Source organism: Lithobates pipiens, unplaced genomic scaffold, assembly GCF_037356315.1.
Source record: "Lithobates pipiens isolate NorthernLeopardFrog02 unplaced genomic scaffold, aLitPip1_a1.2 Scaffold_30, whole genome shotgun sequence".
Classification (NCBI taxonomy): Eukaryota; Metazoa; Chordata; class Amphibia; order Anura; family Ranidae; genus Lithobates; species Lithobates pipiens.
In genome coordinates this window covers 71,089,245-71,106,681 of record NW_027507791.1, presented here as the reverse complement: position 1 = coordinate 71,106,681, position 17,437 = coordinate 71,089,245, and the positions used below count along the sequence as shown (strand labels likewise).

General features: G+C 46.2%; 1 protein-coding gene across 2 annotated transcripts in view; it reads left to right on the top strand.

The window, feature by feature from the left end:
• The first annotated feature begins 8,133 nt into the window (after positions 1-8,133).
• The window catches only part of TBPL2 (TATA-box binding protein like 2), a 50,178-nt gene continuing 40,874 nt past the window's right edge, over positions 8,134-17,437 (top strand). The window contains exon 1 of one of the 2 annotated variants that reach the window (XM_077463394.1): positions 8,134-8,281. In XM_077463394.1, coding sequence (XP_077319520.1) covers positions 8,231-8,281 — 51 coding nt within the window. In that variant the 5' untranslated portion in view covers positions 8,134-8,230. The remainder of the gene's footprint in view (positions 8,282-17,437) is intronic. The other variant, XM_077463393.1, reaches the window with a different exon arrangement.

Sequence of the window (17,437 nt, the reverse complement as noted above, 5' to 3'; positions counted from 1 at the left end):
CAGTGTCCATCTGCAGCCTTGTCAGTGTAATTTGTCCACTGACACCCGCCTGCCATTCGATCAGCTCAAGACAGACGTCTGGCTGATCGGATGGGATCTGATGAAAATGGATATGCTGTCCATTTTCATCCAATCTGCCCCATGAAAATCAGCGGTCCCGCCCCGCTCAGTGAGCAAAGACTGATCCCGGGACCTGCAGAATTTTGTAGGCAAGGAGAACAGGGATTAGTGGCCACAGGGAAGCAGAAGGAGAGATGTTGTGCTGTACACTCCATTTGTGATACTTTTGTCAAGGGACTGAGAGTTCCTGCCTGTAACGGCCTTTACTGAACTATCAATATACTACTAAAGGAGCCAAGTTTGTGCAGGAGGAAGGAAGAATAAGCTCTGTGTAAATAGGGAGGAAGTTGTCCCTTTGTTCTGTGTCTGAACATTTTCAAGTTGGGCATCCCATATTTCCCTACCCCATTCAACCCTAATACATTTTACATGTTCAAACCCTAAATATGGGTAGAACATGTAACACGATTCAAAGGTGAATTTAGCCTTTAACCAATAAAATCGATTAATCGACTAATTTTGATTAATTATAACGCACATGCAGATCCAACTAATTTTAGCTGATCTCCTTGCATTGCAGCACTGCATTAGTCAGTGGTAAATGTGGTATACACTATATACAATCACCGACACTAGTTAGTTTCTGCAATCCATAACTTCACCGTTCACACAAATACGTTTTAAATTCAAACTGTAGCACCGACGTAAGTAATTTTTTTTCCCACAGAAGCGTGACAATCTCTCCACCTCCGGTCTAACTAATCGCTCTCACCTTATGGCATGGACCCCTGTGTAAACAGGTGGTCATGCAAGCGGGTATCAAAAGGGTTAACACGGATCATAAACTTCTCTCACGTCTTCTTAGATCTCAGCAAGGACGCCAGGTCATGGGTAGAAAGAAAAGATCTAAGTGCTCACTGCTTAAGTATAAGATTACATTTTTGTGTTCAAACACAAACTACTCACATAAAGATGATAAAAACACAGCATGTAAAGCCGACAATTGTGTTAGTTCTGTAGAGCAGCAGCGGGTGATATCATGCGTCGCTCTTCCCCCGTACGCGTTACGTTCAATCAGAACTTCGCCATCACCGGACTTCTCCCCCCTTCCCTTCGTTAGCAGACGGAGGCACTTGGGGGAGGAGTCCAGTGATGTTGATGTCTGTGATGTCACTGAATCTCTGATGGAACTCCCTGAAGAACCGGAAGCCGGCAGAGAGGTGAGTACCGATCAAAAGGCTTTTTATCGATCAAAAAAATTAATCAATTAATCGAGGAATTAATCTTTAATTTCCACAGCCCTAAAAAATAGTAGACAGGTTTTTGACAAAGTCCCTTATTAAAAATAAAGAATGTCCCCCGTCGTAACTCCAGCGTGTGTCTTCTTTCTCCGCTGATGTCTTTATTTTCTGGTTCTTCTCTCTCCGCTGATGTCTTTATTCTCTGGTTCTTCCGGTTATTCTCACTCCGCTATTGTCTTCTTCTGCTGGTTCTTCTCCCGATGCTGGCTTCTCTGTTGTGTCGCCTCCCACTGTCTGCCATCAATAGCCATGGGGCGTGGGCATCCGGTAGCCTCCACAAATATCACCCGGGTATTTATGACCTCCAAGAAACTCACCTAACTAGAGACAGTTTATCCTGTGTACAATATGCCTGGGCTGGATGGTCCTATCATTCCACTCACTCCTCCTATTCAGGAGGGGAGAGTGTGCTGATACACTGTTCCCTTGTATTTAAGGAGCTTGATGTCATTGTAGATGGAGAGGGGAGATTTATATTTTTGCACTGTCAACTTTTCACGGTACAATGTATTATTGCTAGTGTAGCACCCTCTACCTTAGGTAGGTAGGTGCTAGTATAGGTTTTTGTGCAAGCTGCCAGAGCGGGTAAATTTAAGCAGGCCTATACTGTGAGCTAGGCCTGTTTGTTTTGATCTGGGGGCAGGGGAGCAGATTATTATAGCAGTAGGTGACTGACATGTACTTCAGCTCTTGTGCGCCTCCTCTGTTTCCAGGGAGAATGTTCTGGAAAAGTGGCAGAGCAGATAGCTGGAGTGACATGGGGTGCATGTGAGGAGCTCTGACCAATCCCCAACTAGGATGCAGGGGGCAGGTATCCTACATATACTCATGGTCAGCCTGCTGGAGGAGGAGTTGTCGGCTGGGTGAACTGGATGATGGAGTGTTAGACTGTCGTGTCTGAGGGAACCCCCTTTCTGGGGGGGTGTACCTCTGGTGGGGATCTTGGGAGCTGGGAGGGAGCCTCTCCTTACATGGTCATGGAGAGGTGTCCTGGAACAGCAGCTGGTGGAGACAGTTGGTCCACACGTCCGGAGTAAAATCATTAAAGAAGGATCCAAGGCAAGTGTTGGTGAGTGGAAAGCACAGTGGAAATCTCTGGAAGAGGCATGCCAGGGGAGCTGGATGTAGAGCCAGAGGAAGAGACTGTGGGAGTTTTGTGTCAAGTACCTGCAGCCAAGAGGGCTGGCAGGATTTGCAAATTGGACTTGCTGGGATCAGTAGTCCATCTACATTTATTCTTCTCAAGTAAATCAGTTGCTACCACAAAGGGGTACTGCAGGCCCTGGCCTACAAAGGGCTATCAAATAAAGACACTGGGACTTATTCAGAGTGAGGCCTAGTCATGTTCTGATGGTGTGACACGATTACTAAAATTGGACAGTGAAGTAGTATGCTGGAGGAAGTGAGCTGGAAGAAGTTTTCTGAGGTAAAAGTCTGGGGTCAGCCATCTTGCTCTGCTTAGAAGTGTGACGCAGTTATTTTTATTCTACAAAGTACAATTTATCCTATGGGCATACCATTTCCCTTTTCTCCAACTAAGTCCAATCCCCTAATAAAAACAATAAAAACAAGCAAAAGACTGTTTATTGACTGAGAAGTGTGTCTACTGGAGGTCTGGGAGCAGGGTGAAATGTGTGAATACTGTAACACGTAGCAACCCCGCGGGGCCATCGCTACACTATAGTACCTATTCCACCAATATTTTTACGGGAGTGTTGCAGTCCTTATTGGCGTACCTGCTAGACAAGCCTGGGGTACCTCTCCTACTGATGAGAGACTTTAATTGATATTTAAAGTTGGGGGAATATCCTTCCCCTACTACAGGACATCCTGGCAGGGGTACTGTCCTCTATAGATTCATACAGAAGGTGGGTTGGACTGATTTTTGGAGTACAAAGCACCCCCAGAAGAGGCAATTCTCCTATTTCTGAAAATTGCATATGTGTCAGAAACCATGAACCAGACCGAGACAGTACAATTAAATCACACTTGTTTATTAATAAAAAATAAAAAGTAAATAGAGTAAGAGTAGTCAAAGCATAGCCAGAGTCCAGTAACCGGATCAAGTAGTCAGCCAGTCCAGAGTTCAATAACCAGATCGGGTAATCAGCCAGGCCAGAAGTCAGGGATCCAAGTGGAGCAACAGCAAGCAGGATAAGGAGTCAGAAGGGATGTCAGCAAGCCAGTCTTTATGCAGGAGATGGTTTCTTGTGATGTGACCAAGGCGAAGGCAGAGATGAAGTGAGCTGGACAGCTTTAAATAGGCAGGTCAGACGAGCAAGATCAGAAACAGCTGAGTAACTGTGGAGAGAGATAAGAGCTGGCAATTAGCTGACAGCTGAGCAGCCAGCCCAGAGAAAGAAGGGCTAAGCCAGCCCTGACAATAAGTCCTTATCTAGGATTGATTTATGTACCCTCTCCTTGCTTCCCAGCATTAAGGGTTTTACATACACCCCCAGGGAAATATCAGACCACTCTCCGGTGGTGACTTACTTAGAGGTCCAAACCACAACTGCTTTAGTTTGTGTCCCCTGGAAGCTTAACGCCTTTTGGCTCAATCTTTTTTCCTTGCACGCCGTCGTAAATGACTCTATTGTAGACTTTCTGTGGGCACATGAACACCATGAAGATCACATGTTGAGCTGAGATGCTCTTAAAGCATTCCTGCATGGCATATTTATAGACCAAATTAAGCCTATCCCATACCCATCTTAGAACTGTACCCGAGCCAACCCCATGAAATCATCCCCTGCAGCTATTACCTTTTGTATGACCTCCCCACTCCCTTTAGAATGTAAGCTCCATGAGCAGGGCACTCCTGTTCCTTCTATATTGAACTGTATTGTAATTATGTTGTCCCCCCTCTACATAGTAGAGTGCTGCGCAAATTGTTAAATGAAAGACCAGTGGCCTGAGGGTTGAGCTTAAGCAGCAATACACCGATTGGAACAAGAGTATATCAATGATCCCTCGGACTCTAACAAGGGGTCTTGGTGATCTGCCCAGGATGCTCGCGATGGCTTAGTGACATGCTCGGCAGATAGGAAACTTTTCTTCTCTAAACTGGACTTTTTTTTGAGGAGGGGAGCAAACAGGGAGGTTACTGGACAGAATTGCCAGGGCTCAGCAGTCAGGGGGTACTATAGGCGCCTTGCGGGCCAGAGACGGCAGACTAGTCACTACTCCAGATTCCATAATTGAGGAACTGGTTTTCTTCTATTCTTCTTTATTTTGTACCAAACAGGTGTGCATGCATGACAACGCTTGACTCTCCGATAACTTTGGAGGAGTTACAGGCAGCGGCTGCTGCATTCCCTAAGGGCCGGTTCACACAGCGAGGCGCGGCGAGGCGTCTCCGACTTGCCTCGCCGCGACCTGCACGGACCTCAGCGGCGACTTGCAGAGGACTTCTGTATAGAAGTCAATGCAAGTCGCCCCCGAAGTCGCCCCAAAGTAGTACAGGAACCTTTTTTCTGAGTCGGAGCGACTCGAGTCGCTCCTCTCAGAACGGTCCCATTGTACAGAATGGGGGCGACTTGCGGGAGCGAGGCGAGGCGAGCCGTGTCGCCTCGCATCGCCTCGCTGTGTGAACCGGCCCTAACTGCAAGACACCAGGAGATGATGGCATACCAGTGGAGGTGTATAAACAATATGGGGAAAAATTGTTGCCATTCCTCTTAACCACTTCAGCCCCAGAAGGCTTTACCCCCTTCCTGACCAGATTACTTTTTACCATTTGGCACTGCGACACTTTAACTGGTAATTGTGCGGTCGAGCAATGCTGTACCCAAATGAAATTTGCGTCCTTTTTCCCCACAAAAATAGAGCTTTCTTTTGGTATAATTTGAACACCCCTGCAGTTTTCATTTTTTGCGCTATACGCAAAAACATAGCGGCAATTTTGAAAAAAAATATGTATTTTTTTTTACTTTTTACACTGTGTATGTCTCTCTGGTATAATGGATGGTATCATAACTCACAGCAATGGTGGCTGGGGGGGTTTTCTTCTGGGGGGGGGGTGGCAAACAACCAGCACTACCCCCTTTGGGCAGCGCAGCACTGATGCACCAGGAGCGGCTGCGGGCTCATGGCACTGTCAGCCAGCACCCCCCCCCCCCCCTGGAGGTCTGCCACTTACTGTGCGGCCAGCTGTGTCCTCCTCTTTCCTCCTGTGTCCTCTGTGCAGCGGCACTGGTGGGCCCAGCTCCAGCATGTCTCCACTTCCACAGTGCTAAGCATCATCTGGCGCTTTGGCCAATCGGGAAACAGGTCTCACTGACCTGCCTTCTGATTGGCAGGGAGTAACTGTAGTGTAAGAATAGCGAAAACTAATTTGCTGTGGTCACACAATTGGGTGGGATCAGGGCAGATTCTCTGTGCCAAGCTCAACCTATTTTGAAGCCTATTAGAGCCTCTGGCTCTAATCAGGTGCTTCAAAAAACACACCCCCACCATAGAAATTCATGTGCCAACTTCCTGAAAGGGGACGGGCACATAGATAGGGAGGGCGGTGGAGGTGTTGGGGTGTGTCTCCCCTGACTCACAGGCAGCAAGCACTCTATCATGGCTCTGTGCACAGCCAGAACAGTGGTCTGCCTATGTAAACAAGGCAGATCGCCGTTCTGTCAGTATGCAAGACATTGATCCTGTGTTCCTGCAAAGCAGGGCCAGGGATTTATGTCTTACCTTAGTAAAAGCACCTCCTCCACAGTGAGAAAACACTTGTTAGGCACACATTTAACAATTTGATTGCCCTAGATGTTAACCCTTCCCAGCCAGTGTCATTAGTACAGTGACAGCGCATATTTTTAGCAGGATCACTGTATTAGTGTCACTGGTTCCCACAGTGTCAAAAGTGTCACTTAGTGTCTGATTTGTCCGACGCAATATCGCAGTCCCACTATAAGTCGCTGCTTGCCGCCATTACTAGTATAACAAAAAAAATATATGCCCCTGGATTTCAGTTTAAAAATCTGGTTACCTTAGTTTAGAAGACTTGTGCAAGCTTGTGCTTGCACAAGTCTTTCTTAAAGTGGAGGGCCACCCTGAAAAAAAAAAATATTAAAAATTAAAAAAAAAATCTAAAAAGAAAAAAATGAACAATTTTTTTTTTTTTTACTTACCAGAAATGCCTGTTGCTAGGCACATAATCCTAATCTTCCTCTTCCTCCTCCGCGGAGATGTTCTTTCTTCTCTCCTCGTCGCGTTGTCTCTTGAGTAATTTGTCGCGCTGTGTTCCGAGAACTGTGTGTTCGAGAACACAGCGTGTCCCATTCACAAAGCGCTGCGCGACTCGCGCATGCGCAGTAGGAAATGGGCAGTGAAGCCGTAAGGCTCCACTGCCTGTTTCCCTTAGAAGGAAAGGAGGCGCCGGGACCCGAGAGCCGAGGGACGGGTCGGCCTCGGGCGGCCGTCATCGCGGGCGCCCTGGACAGGTAAGTGTGCTTATTAAGTCAGCAGCTGCAGTGTTTACAGCTGCTGAATTTTAATTTTTTTTTTTAAACGGCCCTCCTCTTTAATTCCCCCATTATGTCTGTGCTACTGTATGCAAATAGCTGCATACAGCCGCCTTCATCCATTCATGTCTATGGGATTCTGTACGCAGCTCTAGGACATCCCGGATATCAAACAAATGCAGTGTCTTTACGTTACACAGGCAAATCCACCCATGTGTAAAAAAAAAAAAAATTTGGGGCGATACTTATAGCAAAAAGTAAAAAATATAGTTTTTTTTCAAAATTGTTGGTCTTTTTTTGCTTAAAGCTTCAGGTGACAAAACGCTCATATGTGAAGAAGGGGCCATAGAAATTAATTAAAATGTTCCTTCTTGGGCGTTCTGGAGCTTTAGGCTGCTTTCACACTGCAGCGGGAGCGGCGTCGGCGGTAAAGTGCCGCTATTTTTAGCGGCGCTTTACCGTCGTTTTAGCGGCGGTGTGCGGGCGCTAGTGGGGTGGTTTTAACCCCCGCTAGCGGCCGAAAAGGGGTTAAACCCGCCCGCAAAGCGCGGCTGCAGCGGCGCTTTGCCGGCGGTATTGCCGCGGTGTCCCATTGATTTCAATGGGTAGGAGCGGTTTAGGAGCGGTGAATACACCGCTCCTTCACCGCTGCAAAGATGCGGCTGGCAGGACTTTTTTCACCGTCCTGCCAGCGCATCGCTCCAGTGTGAAAGCCCTCCGGCTTTCACACTGGAGTTAAAGGGGCCGTTTTTTTCAGGCGTTACACAGGCGCTATTTTTAGCGCTGTAACGCCTGAATACCGCCCCAGTGTGAAAGCAGCCTTAGAGCTGAGCATTTTACAAGCTGAAAAACGCTCAGGTGTAAATAGGGCCATAGTGAAATGTCACACAAGTTCTACTGGTGGCAACCGTTAGAGGCGGTAGATTGTACTGAAAATAATAAATACTACATGCTGAACCTTTCTTTGGAGCTCACCAGTGCAGTGCGGTGGTGTGAACTGGCCAAGTAGGAGACAAGGCTTTTCGTCTTGTCTTGCGGTGGGGCTACATTGGAATAGCTGTCCATTGCAATACTACTGCACTGTGAACAAGTCCTTGTCCATACAAAGTTAGTGATGCTTGATGGCCAAACCTACAGGGAACAATCTCCACCATGAGGGGTCAGTGACAGGCGCAGTCCGATTAGGACACCTGGGCTCAAGCTGGAACACATAAGTGCAGATTGATAGGGTTGTTCTGGCTGGGCTGACCCTGAAATCTCTTGTTAGAACAGGTGGAGGAATCAAGTAATCATCATCATTTTGTTGCCAGCAACAACTCTGCAGCCCATCCAACCAAGCTTTGAAATAATGCATTCTGGGATCTTTCTCTTTTGTGAGTAACTTCTTGCTGAGTGTGGAAGAAGTATTACAGGATGGATGGGGAATCCTCTCTGGAACGATACTTGGACCAATGTGAAGCTCAGGTAAATTGGATGCTATAGTTTAGGAGGTGACCATGCTCCTCATCTAATTTATTTCAATGACTTTCTGACTTCTGTTTTTAGACTAAGCTACGGTGGAGATTTATTCTTGTAGTATCAAGCATTTAACTGCCAAAAGCAAACTTTTTTTTTTTTTTGTTACATTTTTTATTGCAGCTTCTCAATTCTTAGATGTGATGGCTGCATTAGTTTTCTTTTTTAGCCATTTTTTTTCCCTTCATTTTTATCCAGCCAGTAGGCTTTTTATTTTTCACAACCGTGATTAGGGCCGGTGCGAATTGTAGCAGCAGTTCCTCCTTCGGCTTTCAGAAGGTAGGTTTAGCCACTAGCCCCATTCACTAGAATTACCAGTCACCCGCAGCTGCAGCTAGTCACAGCTCTTTGCACAGCCAGTGATTAACTGCATTAATAGCACAGGAACTGCAAAGCATGTTCCTGTGCTATTAATGGTGTGAACTGGCCTTTCTTTATTGATGCACCCAACCCCCCCCCCCCCCCCCCCCCCCAAAAATAAAAATAAAAATAAAAAATTGTTGCATTGGTGTGCACTGAGTGAAAACTGACACTGCATTTAAACCTGATGTGTTGCCCTACAAAGCATTACAGGTCCCCATTCACATCTCTGCCATTTAATGCAAAACGCAATAAATGCATGTGTCGGAAGAAGCAATGTTAATAAATGCAACAATCCAGATCACTCCATTGCAATATGGCTTGAAAAATAAGGCATGTTTATATCTTACTGTCCGTGTGCTGTGACGCTCAATAGAAGAATGAAACTGTGTGTGTTCATGGACTACAATGCATTTTAAATGCATTAACAACAAACAAAACAGGAAATCCATAGATGTGAATTTTTTCCTACCATAAAAACTTTCATATCAATATAATGCATGGGGGGAAATAAAAAAAAAAAAAAAAAAAAAAACAGTGGTTCAGGCCTCATTCACGTTCATGTCCCTAATAATGCACCTGTGCAAAGGGTCATCTTTCTTTGCACAGGTGTAGCATTCATATGTAGGCGGACCCATTGATGCTTGGAGTCCATTCACACAGGGGCAAAACGACTTCCAGTGCGACTTTTGGAGGTAACTTGCACACGGCTTGAGTATGAATAATGGCACGACTTGGAGTGACTTCAACATGATTTGGGGCAACTTACAACACGACTTTAAGTTGCGCCAGGCAATTTTGACCGTGGCGAATCGGAGAATAATCCGCTCTCGAGGGGGAATTCCATGCCAAATTTTAACCACTTCAATACAGGGCACTTAAACACCTTCCTGCCCAGACCAATTTTGAGCTTTCAGCGCTGTCGCACTTTGACAATTGCGCGGTCATGCTACACTGTACCCAAATGAAATTTTTATCATTTTTTTCCCACAAATAGAGCTTTCTTTTGGTGGTATTTGATCACCTCTACGGTTTTTCTTTTTTGCGCTACAAATAAAAAAAATACCGAAAATTTTGAAAAAAAAGTTTTTTTTTGTTCCAGTTTCAAAACTTTGTAAATAAGTATGTTTTCTCCTTCACTGATGGGGCTACACTGATGGGCACTGATGGGCACCAATGAAGTGGCACTGATGAGGTGGCATTGATGGACACTGATAGGCGGCGCGGGCGGCACGGACGGGCGACGCGGACGGGCGACGCGGACGGGCGACGCGGACGGACACTGATAGGTGGCACAAATTGGCACTGATGGGTGGCACGGATGGGCATGGATGGGCGGCACAGATGGGCATGGATGGGCGGCACAGATGGGCATGGATAGGCGGCACAGATGGGCATGGGTGGGCACTCATAGGCGGCAGAGGTGGGCATTGGTGTTATACTGTACTAATGGATGCCAATCAGTGCCAAACAATAATGCATGCCAATCAGTGATGCCCATTTTGGGCACTGATTGGCATCCATTTTGGGCACTGATTGGCATCCATTGTGCTGACCATTGGCATCACTGGTGGTCTAGGGAGGATTACCTTTTCCCTGGTGGTCCAGTGTGGGCATCCTCGGGGGGGCTGTGCTGATAATCGATCAGCACAGACCCCCCCCTGTCAGAGGAGCAGCCGATCGGCTCTCCTCTACTCGCGTCTGACAGACGCGAGTGAGGAAAAGCCAATCACCGGCTCTTCCCATTTACACTGTGATCAGCCGTGATTGGACACGGCTGATCACGTGGTAAAGAGTCTCCGTCGGAGACTCTTTACCGAGATCGTAGTTGCCGGGTGTCAGACTGACACCCCGCAACAACGATCGCCGCGATGCGCGCCCCCGGGGGTGCGCAGCGGCTCATAATCCTGAGGACGTCATATGACGTCCGGTCAGGATTATCAAACCACTTTGCCGCCGCCTTTTTGTAATAGGGCGGGCGGCAAGTGGTTAAATAAAAAAAACGGCATGGGTCCCCTCTCTGGGAGCATACAAGGCCCTTAGGTCTGGTATGGATTTTAAGGGGAACCCCCTACGCCGAGCACGCAGCCTGGCCAATCAGGAAAGGGGGTGGGGATGAGCGATCGTGCCCCCCCCCCCCCCCGAACCGTACCAGATCGCTTGCCCTCAACATGGAGGGTGGGCTCTTTGGAGAAGGGGGGCGCCCTGCTGACCTGTTGGGGAGAATTTCTTTCACCTCCTGTGCCGGAGACACAACAGGAAGTGAGAGAATTTCTGCATATTAAGGTAGCAGTAGTTGCTGCACAGGTGTCCCAATTAGATTTAGGCGACTTGCATTGAATTCTATGGGTACAAGTCGCCTTGAAGTAGTACAGGAACCTTTTCTGAAGTCGGAGCGACTTCAGTAGTGTACATTAAGACGGCTCTCATTGACTGACTATAATGGAATTTCTGATGGCAAGCGACTTGGTGTGACTTGAGGTCTGACAAGTCGGATCCCAAGTCGCGGTAGTGTGAACCGAGCCTCCGCCTCAACTCCTGTTCTGGTGGCAATGATCACCAGCAAAAAGAAAGGGGCGCATCTACCCAACAGAATAATAAACGAATCGAATCCCTATGCTCTATTGGGGTCAATAAATTGATCTATAGCCAATACTGTATAATCTGCCCCATATGGTGTAAAAAAATAAATAAAAAAATAAAAATCAATCTGCCCCCTGAAATTTTTTTAGGATGTGCAACATTCAGTCCTTCAGTCTGGTAAAAGCAAAGCATGATGATGAGAAAACATGGGACTGTGTGAAACACATGGCAGAGACGATACACCTGTGTGCTGTTTCTCCATGTTTGTGCTGCCACCTAGAGTATTCCAATAGAAAGTGCTCCTGTCTGCAGTTTTTCCAGCAACCATTCCTGGAAACCTCTGTCCCAAAACATCAGTACTGGTCACATGTACACTAAAACACTGCTCTTCTGCATGTCAGTACAAGCCATAAATTCATGTATTAATGTATTATTGGATTTAATCTAATATGATTCTAATAAATTGGATTCTTTTTCACTATTTTATTTTCTTTGTGCATGATTGGGTATTCTTTGCAAAGTGAAGCTTTATATCATTTACTAAGCAATGGAACAACTGCACTTAGGTTTAGTAAATCATCCTCTTTTATACTGAAGTTACTACCCCCCCCCCCCCCCCCCCCAGATGAGAAAATGCTTCTTCTTTCCTACTTGGAACAAAAACAAACGTACTCCTTTTTATTATTTTAGGGGACAAGTTATTTTAACACCTTTCAACCTGGATCCTTAACCACTTGCTGACTGCCCTATAGCTGATATACTGCTGGAGGGTAGTCGATGTGCACAGGATCAAGTGTATATACATTATCCTACACTTCGGGGTAGCGGGAGCGAATGCACACCACCAGTGGCTTTCTCCCGCTGTGATTATATACAGCAGCAGCCTATCTGCGGATACAATGGACTCCATGTCCTCCGGCGATCATTCGGTATAAAGGCAGATTGCTGTTCTGTTGGTAGGGAAGGCATAGATCCTGTGTTCCTGCCAAGCAGGGACTAGGATCCATGTCTTTCCCTAGTAAAAAAAAACTTCCCACACTGTACAAAAACACTAGCTAGGCACACATTTAACCCATTGTTCACCCCTAATGTTAACCCCTTCCCAGCTAGTGTCATTAGTACGGTGCATATTTTTAGCACTGATCACTGTATTGGTGTCACTGGTTCCCAAAAAAGTTTCAGTGTCCGCCGCAATATTGCAGTCCCATGATAAATCGCTCATCGCTGCCATTAGTCTTAAAAAAAAAGAATTCCAAAAATCCCATAGGTTTCTAGATGCTCTAGCTCTTGTGCAAACCAATCGATATACGCTTATTGGGATTTTTTATTTTTTGCCAAAAATATGTAGAATATATATTCACCTAAATTGATTAAGAAATTTGATATTTTACGTTTACTTTATTTTTTATTGTCAATCTGTTTTGCACAAAAAATAAACTCAGAGGTGATAAAATACCACCAAAAGAAAGCTCTGTTTGGGTACAGTGTTGCACAACCGCGCAATTGTCAGTTAAAGTGGAGGGCCACCCTGAAAAAAGAAAATACATTAAAAATTAGAAAAGAATCATTAAAAAAAAAATTTTTTTTTTTTACTTACCAGAAATGCCTTTTGTTAGGCACATCATCCTAATCTGCCTCTTCCTCCTCCGTGGAGATCTTCTTTCTTCTCTCCTCTGTCTCCGGCGTCTTCTGGGTAATGGGTCGCGCTGTGTTCTGGGAACTGTGTGTCCCAGAACACAGCGCGTCCCATTCACAAAGCGCTACGCGACTTGCGCATGGCTCCACTGCCTGTTTCCCTTACCCAAAATGGCGGCGCCGGGACCCGAGACTGAGGGACGGGTCAGCCTCGGGCGGCCGACATCGCGGACGCCCTGGACAGGTAAGTGTGCTTATTAAAAGTCAGCAGCTACAGTGTTTGCAGCTGCTGACTTTTACATTTTTTTTTGTTTTCAAAACCGGCCCATAGCTGAATGACGGCTACAGGGCTGTTGTTTAACTCTGAGAGGCCGTCATATGATGTCCTCCCAGAATTCCGTACTCGCGCGTCCCCTGGGGCGCGCACTCGAGAGCATCCGTGGTCGCCGGGATCACGGATCATGGATCGCGGCCGTTTACCACGGGATCGCTCCGTCAATCGACGGAGTGAACACTTGTAAACAAACCGGCATGTTATGACGCCGGTTCCTCCCTCCCCTCTCTGTACCGATTGGTACAGCGGAAGGGGAAGAGATCGGTGTCAGCAGCACTGTGGGCTGGATCTGCAGTGCCCACAGTGCTGCTCACCGAAAATTAACCCCTCAATTCCCTGCAATACCCTGCCATTTTTTTATTTATTTATTTTTATTTCAGGCTTCCCAGCCTAGAGGTGAGATGTGGGGTCTTATTGACCCCATATCTCACTGTAAAGAGGACCTGTCATGCCATATTCCTATTACAAGGGATGTTTACATTCCTTGTAATAGGAATAAGTGATCAAAAAATTTATTTTTGGGGAAAAAAATGTCAAACTAAAAGTAAAATGAACAATAAACAAAATTTAAAGCGCCCCTGTCCCCATGTGCTCGCATGCAGAAGCGAACGCATATGCAAGTCCCGCCCACATATGAAAACGGTGTTCAAACCACACATGTGAGGTATCGCTGCGAACGTTAGAGCGAGAGCAATAATTTTGGCCCTAGACCTCCTCTGTAACTCAAAAACTGTAACCAGTAAACAAAATGTAAAGCGTCACCTATGGGGATTAAGTAGCGACGTTTGGCGCCATTCCACGAGCATGTGCAATTTTTAAGAGTGACATGTTAGGTATATATTTACTCAGCGTAACTTCATCTTTCACATTATGCAAAAACATTGGGCTAACTTTACTGTTTTTTTTTTTTTTTTTCCCCAAAAAAAATCGTTTAAAAAAATTGCTGCGCAAATACCGTGCGTGATAAAAAGTTGCAATGACCACCATTGTATTCTATAGGTTCGTTGCTAAACAAAAACATATATAATGTTTTGGGTTCTATGTCATTTTCTTGCAAATAAATGATGATTTTTACATGTAGGAGAGAAATGTCAGAATTGGCCTGGGTGCTCCAGAACGCCTGATGGTGCTCCCTGCATGTTGGGCCTCTGTATGTGGCCACGCTGTGTAAAAGTCTCAATGTAATAGCAGAATGTGTTTTGGGGTGTAATTTGGGGTATGCATATCCTGTGTGTGAGAAATAACCTGATAATATCACAATTTTGTGGGGGAGAAAAAAAAATCTTGATTTTTGCAAAGAATTGTAGGAAAAAAAATACAACTTCTAAATACCTTTGGAATGTCTTCTTTCCAAAAAGGGGTCATTTGGGGGGTATTTGTACTTTTATGGCATGTTAGAGTCTCAAGAAATGAGATAGTCCGTCAATCCTTCAGGTATGATCAATTTTCAGATATTGCCACCATAGCTTGTTGACTCTAGAACTTTCACAAAGACCAAATAATATCCACCAATTTGTACTTATTTTTACCAAAGATATGTAGTAGTATAAATTTTGGCCAAAATTTATGAAGAAAAATTACTAATCTGCTAAATTTTATAACAGAAACAAAGAAAAATAAAAAATTTTTCTCCAGTAATCTTCCAGGACGGCGCACCTGAGAGATGACTGGTCAACCTGACAGGAAACACAATCAACAACCAAGGTTAAAAGTTCTTGCCCCTCCCTCAGACCCTCAGTTCTTGATTGTGTTTTCCACAAGTGGCAGCGAAACCAAGTTTCTTCCTTTTTTTTTTTTTTATTGTTTTAACAGGAGGGGACCTGGGACCTTTCCTTTAATCTTTCCCCAGGCTCTGAGACTCGAGCAGGCAGGGGGTCTGCGGTAGTCTCAAGTGAGGTCAGATGCTAAGCAAGACCTCCAGGGGGTGATTCTTTCCTGTTTCCAGGAAGACTACTAATGGCAGGCTTTCAAGACAGGGGAGTTGTCTTTGAAAGCGCTGCTCCCCGTCCGTACTGTTTGCCCCCCTTACCTAAGGGGGACCGCTGGAGCTTTCCTGGTTAGTGGTGGCGGAGTGCGGTGAGCTTCCTCTTCCCCCCACTGTGGCGGCGGTGGCTGGAAATGGACTGCGTGCGTTCCAGCATCACCGCGCATAACCAGAAGTTCGTCGCGACCGTCTGACGTCTTTTGCGGGCGACGGACTTCCAGAGAAGTAGAGAGGTGCAGTGGAAAGCACCCAGGCGGCACTGACAGAGTTGGAGGCGCAATAGGGCTCAAGCCAAGCCTACTGCCACATCACTTCAGCAGTCAAACTGGAGGGGACGCTCAAGACAACACCTGGTCTGGATTCAGCGATCCTGCGGGGCAGTAAAAAACGCCATGGACATGGAAGGTGTGTCTGAGCAGACAGCCAGTGAGGTCGCCACAGTGGGTGAGTGATCCGGCTGTATAATGTAGGGGCAGGGTACTCTGAGGCAGACTCCCCTTCCCCTTAGGACATGAGTAGCTAACTGTATGTTTTTACTGTCTCCAGGGACCGAAGGCTCTGCCCAAGGGTTAGCCAGTAGGTCCAAGGGAAAGGCTATTTCTAGGTCCAGGCGCTGTGGGTATTGTAACTCCAAACTGCCACAAGACCACAGCAAGCCTTTTTGCGATAAGTGCATATTTAAGCTCGCAGGCAAGGAGACCGCTCAGGTAGTGAAGGAGTGTCACGCCTTGCAGTCGGAAATGCTAGCCACCCTCCAGTCCTTCCGGACCACATTTGAGAAAAGTCAGGAAGAGTGTCCCTCTGGTAGAGATACCCCTTTCACAGGAAGACTTATCCATGTCTTATACGGTAAGTTCCCAAGACCAGGTCATAGGTAGAAAACCAGTGACTTAAAAGATTTATTCTAAAGTGTGGAAGGCCTTCTGTACCTTGGGTAAAGAAAGGCAGATGACCTCCACCACTGTTCGTTATCCTGGAGTTTCTCCAGGATGGACTAGACTTGGGCCTAGTGGTCAGCACCCTTCGGGTTCAGATGGGTTTTCTGTTGGCCAGGGAAAGGATTCCTCCTTTCGCCAAAAATAGTTTCCCTCCGTGGGACCTAATGAGGGTATCGGAGGTCTTCTCTAAACACCCCTTTGAACCTATAGAAGAGGTTCCCTTTGAGTTTCTAACCTTAAAATTATAATTTTTGTTATTAGTTACTATGGCCAGGCGAGTCGGTGACCTGCAAGGTCTGTCCATTAAGGAACCTTTCCTATTGGTACAGTCAGATAGGGTCACCCTTACGGCAGATCCCTTATATCTATCAAAGGTAGCATCTTTATTTCATAGGATGCAAGACATAATATTGCCATCCTTCTGTGATAAACCAGAAAATGAGAGAAAAAAAGTAATGTCTAGAGGTAAGGAGACATCTTCTTGCATATCTAGAAAGAACAGTTTTAAGAGGTCCAGTTACCTGCTAGTTCTATACGCTGGCTGGAAGAGGCTTCAGGCTTCTAAAGCTTCAGTTTCTAGATGGATCAGAGAAGCTATCTCTGTAGCATATGAGGGTTCTGGAGTTCCCTCACCAGCAAAATTTCAAAGCTCATTCAACCAGGTCACTAGCAACATCCTGGGCTGAGAAAGCAGGAGCCTCCTGGGAACAAATCCACAGTGTGGCCACCTGGTGCAGTCAGGATATGTTCCTAAAGCACTACCGTGTGGAAGTGTTGCTACAGCAAGACTTGGCTTTCGGTCAGAAGGTCCTACAAGCTGTGGTCCCACCCTGAAGGTAGGCCTGGGGTTACTTGATTATCCTCTCAAGTGTGCCGTCCTGGAAGGTGATGGGCGAAAACCTACGTTAGACTTAGCGGTAACAGTGTTTCTACGAACCTTCCAGGATGGCAGGCCTACTTCCCACCCTATATGGAGGGAAAGATAAGCTAAACACTAGGTGGTAAGTACCTATGGAGAGCAATGCTCCTTTTGAACCAGTTCAGGATTACTTTATTACATACTGAGGATCAAGGGGAAGAGTGGCGACTTGTAATAAAGCTGTTAAGTGATTGTGTTTCCTGTATGGAGGAGCCCTCATCTCTCAGGTGTGCCATCCTGGAAGGTTCGTAGAAACCCCGTTACTGGTAAGTCTAATGTAGGTTTTTGCAAAATCTGTCTGGGCCAGTCTCTCTGCACGCCAAAAAAGTTGGCCTCAATTGGCTCCATGTTT